Source organism: Kogia breviceps, chromosome 18 (assembly GCF_026419965.1).
Source record: "Kogia breviceps isolate mKogBre1 chromosome 18, mKogBre1 haplotype 1, whole genome shotgun sequence".
Lineage (NCBI taxonomy): Eukaryota > Metazoa > Chordata > Mammalia > Artiodactyla > Physeteridae > Kogia > Kogia breviceps.
Window position 1 is genome coordinate 44,803,302 of NC_081327.1, and position 17,986 is coordinate 44,821,287.

The 17,986-nt window shown below is 35.8% G+C and overlaps 1 protein-coding gene across 1 annotated transcript in view; it reads left to right on the forward strand.

Annotated features, from left to right (window-relative positions):
• The window catches only part of HYDIN (HYDIN axonemal central pair apparatus protein), a 431,864-nt gene that overhangs the window by 123,933 nt on the left and 289,945 nt on the right, over window positions 1–17,986 (forward strand). The window contains exon 8 of the mRNA XM_059043993.2: window positions 2,252–2,376. Coding sequence (XP_058899976.1) covers window positions 2,252–2,376 — 125 coding nt within the window. The remainder of the gene's footprint in view (window positions 1–2,251; window positions 2,377–17,986) is intronic.

Below are 17,986 nucleotides of genomic sequence, written 5' to 3' on the forward strand. Positions count from 1 at the left end.
TATCTGACCCAAGCAGTTCTGGAATGTCTATGTAGGGGGCACTGTCTGGTTGGAAGGAAGAGGAGGTGCAGTGCTGGGGAAGGTTATGGGTATAGAGACTAAAGCCCCCCCATCCCGTCCCACCCCAGTCTGACATGGAATGTGACAGGTGTATAATGTATTTGGACAGATGATTCTGTTTAATGAGAAGGCCAAAACTAGTTGGGAGTAGATTGTGTGGGACCCCAAATGTCGAGGACTTTGAACTTTATTACATAAATTATGGGGGCCGCTGAAGGTGTTTGATCAAGAAATTGATGTGTTATGTCCTGTGTGTGATTTTTTTACAATGTCTCTAGAGCAGTGTGAAGGATTGAGAGGAGGATGATAAAAACCTGAACTCATCTGAATACCCAAGATCATCCTCCCGCTGCCAATGAGGGAGATAACAATACAATAACAAAAATAATAATAAACATTTGTTTAGCATTTCCTGCATGCCAGACATTATTCTACACACTTCACCTCTGTCAACTCCTTTAATCCTCACTACAACCCTGTGAAATAGGTGCTGTCTTTATCCTCATTTTACAGATGAGGAAACTGAATGTTCAGTGACTTACCCAAGCTCATGGCTGATCTGGGTTTTGAACTTATTCAGTTGGCTCCAGGCTAGTAACTACTACCTCATGGTGCCCCTACAACAGTGCCTGGAGTTCATTGGAGGTTCGGTGCTGAAGGTATGGGAAAAGGACAGACAAAGGAATGGGAAAGTAGTGAAAGGAGAGGGCAATCCAAATAGAGGGCACCAGAGAAAATAAACAATTGCCCATGGTAGGAAGCACTCGAGGTGCTGCAGTGATAATTTCAGGTACCACCAAGTGCTACCCATGCTGTAAGCTCTGTACCCTCATAGAAGAAAGGTTAGGTTTTCTGAAATTAAGTTCATTATCTAAGGGAAGGTTTAAGGACTGAAGACTAAAAACAGTTGCGATAGAAGTAAATAATCAGAAACAGCTTAGCCTGCCAGATACATTGTCCACCACATTAGTTTGAAAAACTGGCAATTTAAAGAAGTGAAATGGACCATGAAAATAATTTAAAGGGCTGGGTTTCCTGTTTAGAAGGAAGAGCTCTGTAAGTTATTTAAGGTACTTCATGATCAGATCCAGCTTCTCTCTTACTCTTCCTTTCCAGGACAATTAAAGTCAACCGTTTCCTGTTCGCAGATCCACCCGACCTCTGCATCACGTCTGCATGCCCAAATTCTATTTTCAAGACACAGATGTCCCCCGTTTGCCTTTCCAAATGCTCTCCACCCTTCTCCAGCTTACTGTCACCCAGGAGGCAAACCTGTATGGCAGAGGTCAATAGGCTCCCATGTCTTTGGCTTCTGGTTGGGTTCAGCCAGTGGGAGTCCCAGCAGGCAATCAGGCAAAGGATGTGAGGTCAAGACACTTTTCCCCCTAGTGTCTTATGTGTGAGGCCTCCTGGGCTGACTGTCTTAATAACTAAAGCCCTTTGAGCCTCATAAGGCAGCAGCCTTCTCTTAGGACTCTGGTGGGTTTCAAAACCACTCCTTCTCCTTGGCTCTTTGGGCCTAGAGGTGGTAACAGTTCTACTGTTAACATTCCTGGGCAATTGCACCATCTCTTGTAGTTTCCCCACACCCATTTCCCCCTTTTAAAGAGACCCTTTGTTAGACTGCCCTCACTTTAGCCTCGTGTGATTGTGTGATCACTTTCCTTTTGAGACTCTGGTATGTTTGTCCGTCATAAAACCCTCTCTTTGCTGAACTCCCGCAAAACTTGATTTTTATCCCTTTGAAGGTACTGTTCTTTTGCAAATTACAGTATTTGCGTACATGTTATAAGTCTGTCCTTCACTGGAATCACTCAGTGAATGTTAAAAGAAAGGCTAAATGGCAAGGATACAAACAAGAATATTATGCATCATTTAAGTTTTTCTTACATTTGTTTTTCTATTACTGTTATTTTAATATTAACACTAAAGTTCTTTCACATTAAGGAGAAAGTATACTTCTGAATCGCTGAATTGTGGTGTCGGGTCTGTGTTGTCTGCAGAACTGGAACTCATGTCTCCTCTCCCCTTCCCCCTCACACTAGTCGGGAATGTGTTCTTTTTTTTTTTTTTTATTGGAGTATAATTGCTTTACAACGTTGCATTAGTTTCTGCTGTACAACAAAGTGAATCAGCTATATGTGTACATATAGGAATGTGTTCTGATGATGTGTCTCCATGTGTGTTGCAGGCCCTTCTCTGTAGAGCCATCTGTTGGAACTCTTAATGTAGGAGAGTCCAGGCAACTGGAAGTGGATTTTGAGCCACAAACCGTGGGCAATCACAGTGAAAAACTTATTGTGTATTATGATACAGGTATGTATTATTCTTTGTTAAAAGTTCTACATTTTAAGAAAGGTCAGATGGAAAACATGATGAGGCAAAACAGGAAATGGTTATTTTGGCTGTGTTAGAGTAAGCTAAGACCCACAAGGTAAAGAACTAAAGACTGAATGCCTCCAGCAGAAATGATGGCGAGCCACATGTAAATCCCATCTACCAGTTTCTCCTATGCTTGAAAGCCTGAGAAATATAGGGCTCAGAAGGAATGGAAGAAACCCATACCCAGAAGTTACACTGGTAGATTGAGGTTATTTATATGTAAATGGAAACTTGAAGGTAACGTAATAACACATGGGTTTTCCATTTACTGCTGCATTTGTCTAACATTTAAAAAATACAAACCCGAGTTCAGAATGTTCTTGTGTGTGTGTCCTCTAACTGGATGTAAGATCAGGTTACTTTAATCCTTAGAATATGCAAATGTCTTACGTAAATCTAGGACTTTTGTGTATTGCTGCTAGCATTTTCTTGAAGGCCTTACCCAGGATAGTAATGAATATTCACTTACTGTCTTTGCAAATATTTAATCTGTGGTCATGTAGACTGCATGTACATTATGCAAGTCTCCGAAGTTGGTTTTCAAATTCATATTTATTACTACTATTTATTATTTCATGATTTTTCTCATTTCCTTCTCACTTCTTTTTTACGCGTTTGTGTTGATTGACCCAGATTGTCTGCATCGGAAGGGCACTGTAGGGAGAAAACAGAAGTGCACAGTCAGGGAAAAAGCAACAAATGATACCTAGGTCATGGTTCAGAGTTGCTGACTTTGTGGATGCTTATCTGAGCAGGATCAATCAAGCCCTTGCATAAAGATGTGTGGTTAAGTGGTCCTGGCTCCACACTGCCCAGCATAACAACAATTCATAATCAGTGGCACAATCTATATTTATCTTTTAGTGTTGTCCACAATTCACTGGCTGCTAGTAAGAAAAACCTAACCTGGACTAGCTTAAGCAAAAGGGGGAAGTTTTGGCCCATGTAACCCAACAGTGGAAGATTAAAAGCACAGTACATAACCCACCAGGGATGTCAGTTTTTCAAAGTAGTGCCATTTTACACTCCCACAGCAAAGCTTGGGAGTTCCAGTTGCTTCACAGCCTTGCCTACCCACAGTGTTGTATTGTTCATTTTAGGTATACTGGATGTATAAAGTGATGTCTTCTAGTGGTTTTAATTTTTATTTCTCTAATGATTAATGATGTTGAACACCTTTTCATGTACTTGCTGTCTTTTCATATATTTTTTAAAATTAAGTGTCGAAGTCTTTTGCTCATTTTTGAGTTGTTTTTCCTTTTATCATTAATTTGTAAGAGTACTTTACAACTTGTTATTCTGAATACTAGTCATTTGTCAAGTATATGTGTTGTTAATTTTCTCTACCAGTCTGTAGATGGCCTTTGCATTTCCTTAATGATATTTCTTGATGAGCTGACATTTTAAATTTTTATGAAATCTGTATTACCATTTTTTTTAAATGCAACAACTTTAAAAATTTTATTATTTATTTTTGGCTGCGTTGGGTCTTCGTTGCTACATGTGGGCTTTCTCTAGTTGCGGCGAGTGGGGATGGGCTTCTCATTGCGGTGGCTTCTCTTTTTGCGGAGCACGGGCCCTAGGCACGCGGGCTTCAGTAGTTGTGGCACGAGGGCTCAGTAGTTGTGGCACACGGGCTCAGTTGTTGTGGTTCACGGGCTTAGTTGCCCCGCAACATGTGGAATCTTCCCAGACCAGGGCTCAAACCCGTGTCCCTTGCATTGGCAGGTGGGTTCTTAACCACTGTGTCACCAGGGAAGCCCTTTTTTCTTTCAAGATTAATGCTTTTTGCCCCCTTGCTAAGAAATCTTTGCCTTTTCCAAGATCATGAATATGTTCTCCTGTGTTTACTTTTAGAAGGGCAGTAGTTTTAGCTGCTAGTTTAAGTTAATGATTTGTCTTTGATTTCATTTTTGCATATGTGTCAGGTGCGGGCCATGTTTCTTTTTTTTTTCTCCATGTGGGTTATTGGCTCGTCTTTATTCTATTATCTTATTCTGGAATTCCAACTACTTTATTATTCTATTACTTACTCTACTATTAGTCTGTTATTTATTACTTTTAACCTCTATTTTATGTTTTCCATATTTTTGTAGACTTCTCTGCATACTTTCTTCCTATCCATTGTCCCATTCAATAATTCCCTCTTCAGCGAAGACTCACCTGCTGAGTTTTAATTTTTCAATTATTATAATTATTTTAATTTCTGAAAGTTTTATTTGGTTCTTGTCAAATCTGATTGCTGTCTACTCTTTTATTTTTCGTGTTTCCCTTTTATTTCTTAAATATATCAAACATTTATATTGTGTATGTGGTAATTCAAACATATTAAGTCTGCTCATCTATTTATTTATTTTGCTGTTTGTTGTTTCTTATGGTTTTTCAATCATGGTATCTGTAGAGGAGGAAAAATGTCTTTTTCCTCTACCCATTTAGGTTTTTAAGATGGGGCCCCCTGTAACAAAAGACAGATTAACAAGAGAAGAACATAAAAATTTATTTAATGTAAGTTTTACATGATATGGGAGGCTTCATAAGGAAATGAAGATCTGAAGAAGTAGTAAAATCTGAATTCCTTTATGCTGGTTTGATGAAGGATGGAGAGTTGTGGGAAAACGTGATAGGACAAAAAAATGACATGAGCTAAGAGTAGCAAACGGGGGGAAACAGTAAGGCCTGTTTATTCAGGCTCCTCTTGATGTCCCTCTATATTTGAAGATGCGCATGCTTCTTTCTACCTGGTCTTGAAGGGCACCTCTCACATGGGGGATCTGTGACCTGCTTCAGGGAAGTTAAGAAAATCCCTCTTGCACCTGCCATTTCTTATGTTCCTTCAGCTTGAAATATTTAATATGCCAAGGTGCCATATTTTGTGGTAGTGTGTTCTGAACCCCATCATTATCTTATGCCTCTTTGTGTTTTGTAGCTTCTGGATTTAGCATCGTTACTTTGGGCAGGCCCTGGACTTTATGTCCTGTCCTAGGTACCCAATGCAATAGTTAAAACAGAAGTTCAAGGGTTAACAAAGTCCACTAGGGCAAAAGACAACCTCGGCACTAGATTATTTTCTGGTATTCTTCACTTTGCTTTAATGTACCTTATTTTCCTATCAGGTTAGTGGTCAGTTTTAAAGTAGTTTGAAAAATGTTTTATTGAGTATTTTAGTTATTTCAATCTCCAGTTTAATGTGCTACTTAAAGCTGCTTTTTTTTTTTTTTTTTTTTTTCTTTTTTTTCTGTACGTGGGCCTCTCACTGTTGTGGCCTCTCCCGTTGAGGAGCACAGGCTCCGGACGCGCAGGCTCAGCAGTCATGGCTCACGGGCCCAGCTGCTCCGCGGCATATGGGATCTTCCCGGACCGGGGCATGAACCCCGCGTCCCCTGCATCGGCAGGCGGACTCTCAACCACTGTGCCACCAGGGAAGCCCTAAAGCTGCTTTTAATGTATGTCTTTTTTTCACATTATTCAGCAATACTTACGCAGTAGTTCATCCTTTCCCACAAGTTTGCAATCCTTCTGTATATCATAAACACAGTTTATCCCTGCATGTAGTTAGGTTTTATTTGATTTCTCTCAGCAGCAGTTTTCTGGGTATAAGTCTTGAACATTTTGATTAGATTTATTCCTATATATTCATTTATCTTTGAGGATCCTGTAAGTGATTCTTCTATTACTTTTTAAATTGAGGTATAATTTAGATATAAGATGCACAGATCTTAAATGTACAGTTTGATGCATTTTGACAAATGTAAATACCTGTGTAACACATTCAAGATATAAAACATCTATCACCTCACAAAGTTCCCTCATGCCCCTTTCCAGTCTATCCCTCCATCTGCCATCCCAGAGATTCTGATTTCTATCATCTTATATTTGTTTTGCTTGTTCTTGGACTTGAGATAAATGTACTCATACAGTATATACTCTTTTGTGTCTGGTTTCTTTCATTCAACATAATGTTTTTGAAATTTATTCATATTGTTGTGTGTATTGGCAATTCCCTTTTTACTCCTGAGCAGTATTCCACTGTTTGGTTATACATAGTTTATCCATTCTTCTGTTAATGTAACTGAATTGTTTGAAGTTTTGGGCTATTATGAATAAAGCTTTAATAACTATTATTGTACAAGTCGTGTGTGTGTGTGTGTGTGTGTGTGTGTGTGTGTACACATATGCGTTTATTTCTCTCGGGTAAATATTTGGGAGTAGAATTGCTGGATCATAGAGTAGTTATATACTTAACTTTATAAGAAACTTCCAAAAAGTTTTCTAAACTGGTTGAAGCATTTTACATTCCCGCCAGCAATGTTTAAGGGTTCCAGTTACTCCACACCCTCTCCAGCATTTATTATTTGTAGATATTTTGATGATGGCCATTCTGACCAGTGTGAGGTGATACCTTATCGTAGTTTTGATTTGCATTTCTCTAATAATTAGTGATGTTGAGCATCTTTTCATGTGTTTGTTGGCCATCTGTATATCTTCTTTGGAGAAATGTCTAGTTCTTCTACCCATTTTTTGATTGGGTTGTTGTTTTTTTGATACTGAGCTGCATGAGCTGTGACATTGACTTTATAGCTGGAGGTTTGTACCTTTTAATCCTCTGTCCCTATTTTGCCCATCTGTCCCCTCCCCTCCGGCAACCACCAGTTTCTCCTATTTATCTTTGAGTCTATTTCTGTTTTGTTGTGTTTGTTCATTTGTTTTGTTTTAATTTGAGTCATTTTAGTGGAAGTGAAGTGGTATCTTTTCTGGTTTAAATTTGCATTTCCATAATGACTTGTAATGTTGAGTAACTTTTCATGTGCTTCTATTTTTATCTTCTACTCTCAGGTGTGTATTCAAGGTTTTTGCCCAGTCTTTATTGGGTTATTTATCATTTTGTTATTGGCCTGTAGTTTTTGTATATTCTCCATACAAGTCTTTCAGAAATTATTATTGTTAATATTTTCTCACAATCAGTGGATTATCTTTCTAATTTCTTAACAGGGTCTTTTCATTAGCAAAGTAATTTAATTTTGATGAAATACAGTTTATCATTTTTTTCTTTTATAACTAGTGTGTTTTTTTCTAATTTTATTTTTTAAGTTTTTGTGAATGTATCAAAATACTGAATTTTGTATGTTGATCATTTTTGATAAATTTACTTATTAGCTCATGCTTTATCTGTAGATGATATTGGATTTTGTTTGTATACAATCAGTCATCTGCAAATAATCATAGTTTGCTTCTTTTTAAATTTTTAGCCTTTTGTTTCTTATTATTTCTTGCATAGGCTAGGCCTTCAGTACAGTGATCAATGGAAATGATGATAGTGAATGAACATCCTTTTCTTGTTCTCAGTCTCAGAGGGGAAGTGCTCAGTGTTTCATGAATTAGTATGATGACTTTAGTGGATACTCTTTATCAGATTAAGTGAATTCCCTTCTATCTCTAGGTTTCTAAGACTTTCAATCTTGAATGTGTTTTGAATTTTATTGATTACTTCTGCTTTTGTTGAGATGATTATGTATTATTTCACTTTTATTTTTCTAAGGCACAGATTGAATTTCAGTTACTAAATGCCTGCTATATTCTGGGATAAATATAAGTTTTAACCATTATCATTTTACTAAATCCCTGGATTAGATTTGCTAATATTTTCTTTGAAAGTTTGGCATCCAAATTCATGAGAAAGATTGGCCTGCCTGTAATTTTGTTTTCATGAAATGCCTTTGTCTTTGGTCTGAAAAAACAAATTGGTCTCATAAAACAAGTTGAGAATTATTCTCTTCTAAAACTCTCTCTGGAAAATTTTTTTTAAGATTCATGTTATTTCTTCCTTAAATGATTGAAAAATTCATTGTTCAAGCCATTCAGGTCTAGAGCCTTTTAAAAATTGATTCAGTTTCTTTAGTAGATATAGATCTACTGAGATGTTTCTATTTTTTCTTATGTAATTTTTGGTAAACTTTTTCAAAGAATTTTTCCATTTAATCTAAAATTTTAAATTTGATGACATAAAATTGTTTATAATAACTATAATCTGTGTAATGTCTTTAGGACCTATAGTGATATCTCCTCTTTCATTATTGATACTGGTAATTTGTATCTTTTTATTTCTTTATCTGTATTGTTAGGGCTTTATTCAGAGAATCAACTGTTGATGATTTTCTCTATTGTTCATTTCTTTTCAGTATCATTGATTTCTACTCTTTATTATTTCATTCCTTCTACTTTCTGTAGGTTTAATTTGTTGTACTTTTTCTAAACCTTAGGAGAGATGCTTAGAGCACTGATTTTTAACCTTTCATCTTTTCTAATATATACATTTAAGTCAATAAATTTTCCTCCAAACCTGACTATATCTTTAGCCCATATGTTTTTATATGTTTCATTTACATTATCACATAATTGACAGTATTTTAGAATTTCCATTTTTACTTCTGCTTTGATCCATGGGCTACTTAGAAGTGTGTTGCTTAGTATTTAAACATTTGGGAATTTTTTAGTTTTCTTTTTGTTATTGATTTCCAGTTGAGTTCCACTAGTGACAGAAAACAAATTCTGTATGATTTCTATCTTTGAAGATAGTTGAGACTTACATTATAGCCCAGAATGTGTTCCATTTTGGTAAATGAGCCCTGTGTACTTGAAAAGAGTACAAGTTCCTCAAATATCAATTAGGTCAAGTTTGTTAATAATCATATTGTTCAGTCTGTATCTCTACTAATGTTTTTCTTCTTATTTTATTAGTTATTGGAAGATGTCATTAAAATCCACAACTATGTGAATTTTGTATTTCTCTTTTTTGGTGATATCAGTTTTCATTTTATATGTTTTGAGGCTATAATGCTTGGTGTATATACATTTAGGTTTGTTATAACTTACTGTTGAATTAACTATTTTATCATTATGAAATGTTTCTCAATCACTTATAAGATTTCTGACATCAAAGACTGCTTGATCTGATATTTGTTTAGTACAGCAGCTTTCTTTTGGTTAGTGTGTACGTAGTATATTCTATTCATCCTTTTTCTTTCAACTTTTCGGTGTCCTCATATTTAAAGTGTGACACTTGGAAGTATCACCAGGTTGTTTTTTAATCCGGTCTGAGAATCTTTGTCTTTTAATAGTACTCTTCAGTCCTTTTATGTTGAATGCAATTTCTGATATATTTGAGTTTGAATCTTCTGTTTGACTGTGAAGTAACTGTTACCTTTATGGGAAAATTATTAGCTGAATTTCAACAAAGGCCTTTGTGTTATTAGTGTTACTAGTGAATGTAAGTGAAAAAAATATGAGTGTTAATAAACTCAGTCAGTGATCTGTTTCTTCCATCTGGATCTCCATGTCTTTGTAAGGTATCTTTTTTTGTTTATGTCAGTCCCTAATTGGAAAAATTTGTGGCCTTAGAATTATTTTTTTCAGATGACTATATCACAACATTTTAAACCAGGAGTTTAAAAAAGAGTGAAGGTTAGTCAATGTTTTAGCCCTCACTAAAATAATTAATTGTTGGTAAATTGGTAAATATATCAAATAAATTATCTTTAAAATATTATCATCATCCTTTTTTAATATTTTGGGTTGTATTTTTAATACAATTAACATGTGACTATTCTAGTATATGGGTATAATTTATAAACAAACAAGTTTATATATGTTGGGGGTATAATGTCAAAATATTTTACTTGGTTGAGTTTTGAGACCAACAGGCTTAGATTGCCCATGGATCAATAGAATTAAAACTTGAAAGAAGACTTCAGTGATAATCTAGTCCTTAGATTTGTTTGCATGTGTAAAACTGAAGCCCTAAGAAATTAAGTGGTTTGCCCATGACTCATATAACTAGTCAGAAGCACAGTTAGAACCCATGCTCAGGGACTTCCCTGGTGGCACAGTGATTAAGAATCCGCCTGCCAATGCAGGGGATACGGGTTTGATCCCTGGTTCAGGAAGATCCCACATGCCGTGGAACAGCTAAGCCCATGCGCCACAACTACTGAGCCTGCGCTCTAGAGCTGGCGTGCCACGACTACTGAAGCCTGCACAGCTAGAGCCCATGCTGTGCAACAAGAGAAGCCACTGCAATGAGAAGCCCGCACACCACAACAAAGAGTAGCCCCTGCCTGCTTGCCACAACTAGAGAAAGCCCATGCACAGCAACAAAGACCCAACGTAGCCAAAATAATAAATTAAAAAAAAAAACAACCCACACTCAGAATCTCAACTCATGTGTAGTGCTTTTTCCTCTATAGTGGAGCATCTCCCTAATCTCTTGTATTACTATATGTGCATTTTTACTCCGTTAATCTGTTGACTTTGAAATGCAGCTACGTTTTCCCAGTGGCCCTCAATCTGGATTTTACTTTTATGGAAATATTTGGATTGACACCCATACTTACATTTATAGTCCTGTGCTAAAGGAAATGAGTATTTGTGTATTAAAATTTAATCATGCATGGAAAAGTTGATTTCCATACCCTGAGGTGTTGGTGTCAAATTTGATTTATGAATAAAGTCATTTTCTAAAGACTGCAGATAGAGGTAAACTGTCTTGTAACATTTTTCCTTACATGAAATGAACTGCTGATAAGGATATGCTTTCATCTTTATTGTGCCTTATCAATGACCAGGACCTATAACCTTTCATTAGTGAAAAACATTAATGACTACCTAAACCCAGTTAATCACAGAGCTTTTCCAAGCAGCCTTGACCATTGGCTTCTCATTTCACTAAATAAGCATCTTACTGAACTTTCTGCAGCTGTTTGAAGTATGAATTGATTTGAGGAGGGAAATCTAGCATTGGTTTTTCTTCATACTTCTTCAGTGTTCCAGAAGGAGGAACATTGATACTCCTCAACAGGAAGTACGCAGTCACATTTCTAACAGTTGTGTTTATGCCCTTCCATTGCTGGTCCTCCACTGGATATATTCTTTTTTTTTTTTTTTTTTTTTTTTTTGCGGTACGCGGGCCTCTCAGTGTTGTGGCCTCTCCCGTTGCGGAGCACAGGCTCCGGACGCGCAGGCCTAGCGGCCGTGGCTCACGGGCTTAGTTGCTCCGCAGCATGCGGGATCTTCCCGGACCAGGGCACGAACCCTTGTCTCCTGCATCGGCAGGTGGATTCTCAACCACTGCGCCACCGGGGAAGCCCTGGATATATTCTTGATTAAATGCAGCTGGGAGATTTTGCTTTCTTGACAACCAGAGTTTAAACCCGTGCTCCAGTAATTAAGGAGGTCAAGTGTAAATTTCACCGATATCTAATACTTTACTCATTAGCATTTTCCTAAACCAGAACTCTCCCCTCCTTTCCTCCTGTGTATGCCCTTCTGTAGTAAAATCAAGCTTATTCAAGCAATTGATTTTACCCCAGGAATGATTTAGTTACCTTTTTATTATAGTCTAAAACTTACAGAGAAAGAGCTGAATTAACTTGGTACCTTTTACAAACTTATCCGTCCAGAAGAGGTTAAGAATACAGTTTCTCAAGGCTACGTTGATAACAGTAAAACAAAACAAAAACCAAACTACAACAAAATCAGAACAAGTAAATTAGTTCTATCATTTCATTAAAACTGAGAGGTGAAAATATTGACTATTAGGAGACAAATAAATGGTTAGTTGCTTAAGTTCTACACTTTTCAACTGGGTATTGAGAAACTTTATATAATCTAAGAGTTCAAGGAAATATTAATATTTAGAATAGGCTTTAAAAAAGATATTCTTACTGAAATTTCGGTTACTTGAATGAGCACTAGAAGTAGGAGCATAGCAGTGTTGCTATGTGAAGTTGCTGTCACTTAGAGGTGACATTAACTATTGGTATAATTAGAGCTAATGCACTTATTCAATATTTTTTTTTAAGTATTAGGTCTCTTACTGAAGGGGAGAAATTTCAATTCAGGGATCAGAAGTTGGCAAATAGGCTCTTTTCCCCAAAGGTGTGATGATGTATTATTATTAAATATACAAGCAATCATAATATTAGTACTTCACAGAGCAGCTTTATGGTCAATTATATATTTTACTCTAATAAACTGTGAAGAAATTCTTTTTTTCCTCCTAAAGGCTAATAAACAAGTACTAAAATATAATATAGTAATTGAGCATGATATGATATCTTGCAGTTGAAACTGTTAATATGTATCTGAATATACCCATGCAAATTTACCTGTATGAGCTTTGTCAATTGTGCGATTATTATAATGAATTATAAACATGTGCCATTGTAATTACAAAATCTAGCAAAACAGTTGTTGTAAAAGACCCAAATGTTTTAAAAATGGCTTTAGAGCCAATGCAGATATCCTTGACCTAGTTTTCTTTTCTTTGTTTCTTATTTAACAGTTTAGGGAATGGGAGAAGTTAGGATATACTGATGGTCAGAGATTGTTTAGGGAGGTGGAATGTTTTCGAAAATTACATAACAAGTGAAGACTCTCAAGTTATTAGGTGTTAGTTCTTAAAGGGACATTAGAGCCCATCTCTGTAACTGCCTTCATTTTAGAGGTGAGTAAACTGAGGCCCAGAGGCTTACATGACTATACACTGAAGTAAAGGTCTTTGGCCCCCTCTGAGGCCAGCGTGCTTTCTATAATCCTAAACTGCTTTCTGTGCAGATTAAGAATACCGATTTTGGCATTGCCACTGGTATGCTGGCTAAGCCCAGTCAAGTTGCTTAATTTGTTTCCTGAACCCTTTAGAGAAGGAGCACTTCCAAAGAAGTTTGATTCAGAAATTCACTTGAGTGGTGAATTTGACCCTGCTGTGACCAGGAGATGAGAAACACTCTTTCCATCAACTTGCTAGCTCCCTAGAGAATCTATGGCTCTACTCATATATTTTATTTACTGTGTCCTCCGTTGTCTGAAAATAACTGAAACACAGTATGAAATGTATTGTGTATATAGCTAGCTTCACATTTTTGGGGTAAAATTAGTTTTGTTCATATTTGGTTTTGCTTGACTGATGGTAGCAAAACTTGCAAGAAGTAATGAGACCTTCCACAAAATGTGTCTTTACTAAAACATAATAAATGACTGTGGCTAACCTCATCTACAGGGACTGCAGAATTCAACCTCAGAAACCGAAAAGAAACTATAGTGGTAACTGGCAGTTCAAGGGCACAGAAAATACTAATGATGAGGCCCAGCAACTTCATCCGTTCTCTCAGGCATAATACCCTTTCCATCCTTTCAGTCGTCTAAGTGGCGGGGAGGAGAGGGACCCTATTTAAGATTGTCTTCATGAAAGTGGGTGTGAAAAGCAAATTCTTCAACAGTTATAGGGTAAGACAAGAGTTATTGCTCCCTTCACTTTGTGACCTGATGACTTTTGGAAGATAGTAGTGAAAACATCAATATTAAATGGTTCTTGAAAAGAAGACAGTGGCTCTTGTTATATTTCTGGGAAGGAACGTTTTGCAGTGAGCAACTCAAATTGATGACATTAGTCTCTCTGACCCCTAGATTTGTATGAAATAAGTAAGCCCTTGAATCCTTTTCTTTGATTAGTTTTTTAAACAATGAAATATTTCAAATACGTGCAAAAGCACAGAAATAAGGTAATCAACAACCATTGTATTTTAACACATCTCAACATTTTGCTATATACATTTCTTTCAGATGTTTTATTTTATGGATAACTAAATTGATTATAGATTTGGAGTCACTTTGTTATTCTTTCCTGATTCAACTCCCATGTATTAATCCTTGGGGGAGCTGTATTGGGTGCATTTCAATGCCATTCCTACATATTTACTTATCCATAAACAATACATACCATTGTCTTCAGTAGTTTTAAACTTCACATAAATGGTATTATACTGTATATACCATTTCCCATCTTGACTTTTTCATTCAACATTATGTTTTAAGGATTTTAACACGTGGATATATAGCTGTGATTCATTTTAACTAATGCGACACGCTCCAGCATGTGAAAATACTGTAATTTATCTATTCTCCTATTAAATATTAGGATGTTCCTAGTTTTTTGCAATTACAAACAATGCTGCAATGAGTGTCTTTGTATATGTCCTGTGTAGCTGTGTGAGATTGTCCTTAGGGATGAATAGCTAGAAGTGAAATTGCTGAGTTATAAGGCAAATGTATCTTGAGCTTTACTGGACGCTAAATTGCTTGGTCAAGAGGTTGTACCAATATGTATTTCCGTCAGTAGTATATGAAAATTCTTGTTTTTCTATGTGCTTGCCAGTATACTGCCAAAACAGTATCTGATGGTTATGAAATGGTATTTTATTCTATTTTTATTTATTTCATTTCTCTCATTACTAGTGCTATCTAGCACCTTTACATGTTTTCTGGATGCCCTATAGTCCTTTTAACATTAAAGTTTTGGATGAGTAATGTAATCACATGGTCAAAAATTAAAACAATATTTTAAAGGTATATGTTACTGAAAGGTGCTATTTCCATCCTACCTCATTCACCTGACCCTTCTTTCATTTTAGTGCTTTCTTGTATATCTTTACAGTGCTTTTATACAAATAGATGCAAACATGAATGCATATTCTTACTTTCCCACCTTACACAAAAATAACATACTATGTAAATTGTTCTAAACCTTGCTTTTTATACTTAATCATATATATTAGGGATCTTTCCATATTACTGGGTAGTTGTTTATACCTGCACAGTATTCTGCTTCTAGGTGTAGCACAGATTATGTAACCAGCCTTCTCCTGACAAGTTCTCTGGCCTTTTCCACTCTATTGTTATTAAGAACAATGCTGTAATGAATACCCTTCATCTTGTTCTGACTTATCTATAGGATAAATTCCTAGAAGTGGGCCATAGGATAGTTTTATAATTTTGATAGATATTTTGATCTGTGCCACCAAATTCACTCCACGGACTGGGGAAGAAGAGTACCATTTTGCATTCCCACAGGGTGTATAAGAGTGCCTTCTCCCCACAATCTTGACTATAAATTATGATCTAAAACTTTTGTTTTACAGTCTGATGGGGGGAAATGGTATATAAATACATCTTTAGTTGTACTTCTGTTATTATGAGTTGATGCTCAAATGGAGCATCTTTTAATACATATGGGGGCCTTTATATTTCTTTTTTTGCAACTCTATCCCATTCTTCTATTGGATTGTCTTACTGATTTCTAAGAGCTATTTATGTAATGGGTGATTTAGTCTCCTTGTCTGAGATATGAATTAAGTATTTTACCTAGTTTTCTTTTGTTTTTGCTTATGACTTTTTATGCCATGCAGAATTTCTTTTTTCATTTTTATGTAATCAAATTCCTTAATTTTTTAGGAGGGATCTGAATTTTGAGCCACAGTTAGAGAACTTTCCCCCTGAAAGCAATGAAGAAGTTTTTGTGTGTACTCTTCTACTTTTGCAGTTTCATGTTGAACATTTAAATATTTTATTCACTTGGCTTTATCTGATGTTAAATGTGAGGTATGTTTTTCCATATGGTTACCAAGTTGTTCCAATAGCACTTTTTTAAAAAAACAAAGTTTGTCAATACACCAATGATTTAAGATGCTGCCTTTATAATATAATGAATTCCAATGTGTATTTGTATCTTTTTTGACTTTTTATTGTATTCCATTGATCTGTCTTTTTATGCTGTCTTAATTACTTATACTATGTTTTAATTCTATCAGTTCCTATTTTATTGAGTTTTTAAATAAAAAATATATTTTGAGTTTTGTCAAATTCCTTTTCAGCATCAATGCAGAAGATCATATAATTTTTCTTCTTAGATATATTCTATATCAATAGGGTTTCTAATAGTGAACCATCTTCACATTCCTGAAATAATGTTCACTTGATTGTGAAGTCTCATTCTTTTAATGTGCTCATGAATTATGACTGCTAATTTTTTATTTAGGATTTTACATTAATATTTGTAAGTGTAATTGGCCGGCCTATATGTTGGCCTATTTATTTTATCTTTGTCAGGTTTTGATAACAATGTTATACTGAAAATACAATATTGGAAATTAAAAAATAATCATGTTAGTTTACCAGTAGAATAGACAGAGCAGAAGACAGGATTAGTGAACCTGAAGACAGGTCAACAGGAAATACCCAAACTGAAGCACAGAGAGAAACAAAGAAGAATGGGGGTGAGATGTGGTAGGGAGAAACAAAACAGCAAAAGCCATGTAGGACACAGTCAAAAGGTCAGCATACATGTAATTTGAGTCTTAGAAATAGGGTAAAGAATGGGGTAAAAAGATATTTAAGAGATAATGGCTGAGAATTTTCCAAAAATGATGAATGACATTAATCCATGGTTTAATGGATTAACAAATCCATTAATTAACAAATCCATTTAATCAAACAAAGCTCAGCAAACCCTTAGTGATACAAATACTGCTGAAAACCAAAGCAAAGGGAATATCATAAAAGCAGCTAGAGAAAGAAAGACACATTACCTTAAAAGGAACACTAATAATACTGATGGCAAACTTTTCAGCTGAAATTATGGAAGCCAGATGATAGTAAAATGGCATTATGCAAGGCTGAAAAGAAAAAAGGCTAATTCAGAACCCTTTACCCATTGAAAATATCCCTTAAAAGTGAAGACAAAACAAAGACATTTGTAGACCAAAAAATGCTGAAAAACTATAGAATTCTTGGTTGGCATTGTTTTCCCCTTCATCATTTTGAAGAAGCCATCCTATTGTTTTTTAGTTTCCATTATTTCAGTTGAAAAGTTAGCTGTAATCCTAACCATGGGTCCTCTGAAGATAATCTTTTCCCCTCTGACTGCTTTTAGTATTTTCTCTGTTTTTGATTTTCTTTAGTTTCACTGCAATATATTTATGTATGAATTTCTTTTATCCCAGTTGATGTTCATTGCACTTTTTGAATTGTAAACTGTCGTTAATCAATCCTAGAAAACTCTTAACCATCATCTCTTGAAATATTGTCTTTGCTTCATTATCTCTTTCCTTTTCTTCTGAGCTTTCAGTTAAACACTTCTACACCTTCTCACTTAATCTGCCTCATCTTTTACCCATTCATTTTGCATTTCCATTCATTTTTTAATTCTTCATATTGCCTTTTGTATTTTCTGAACCATTTCACTATTTTTTTCAGAAAATTGATAACATTATCTTATTGAGTATATTCTTAGAGTTTTAAAAAATTTAGGTTGTTGGGCTTCCCTGGAGGCGCACTGGTTGAGAATCCGCCTGCCGATGCAGGGGACACAGGTTTGTGCCCCTGTCTGGGAAGATCCCATATGTCACGGAGTGGCTAGGCCCATGAGCCATGGCCGCTGAGCCTGTGCGTCCAGAGTCTGTGCTCCGCAACGGGAGAGGCCACAACGGTGAAGAGGCCTGTGTACCGCAAAAAAAAAAAAAAAATTAGGTTGTTTTATTTTATTTCTATTAGAGCCTAGAGTGTAGCTCTTTTTCAGATTTTCTAGATCTTTTTAAAATTTCCTATTCCTTGGATAGAGCTTCAAGTGCATCCTTTGTTTCTTTAAACTGCTAAGCATAGTTGGTTCTATTATCTGATTCTTTGTGGGTCTGCTTCTGTTTTTCTTGTATACACAGGT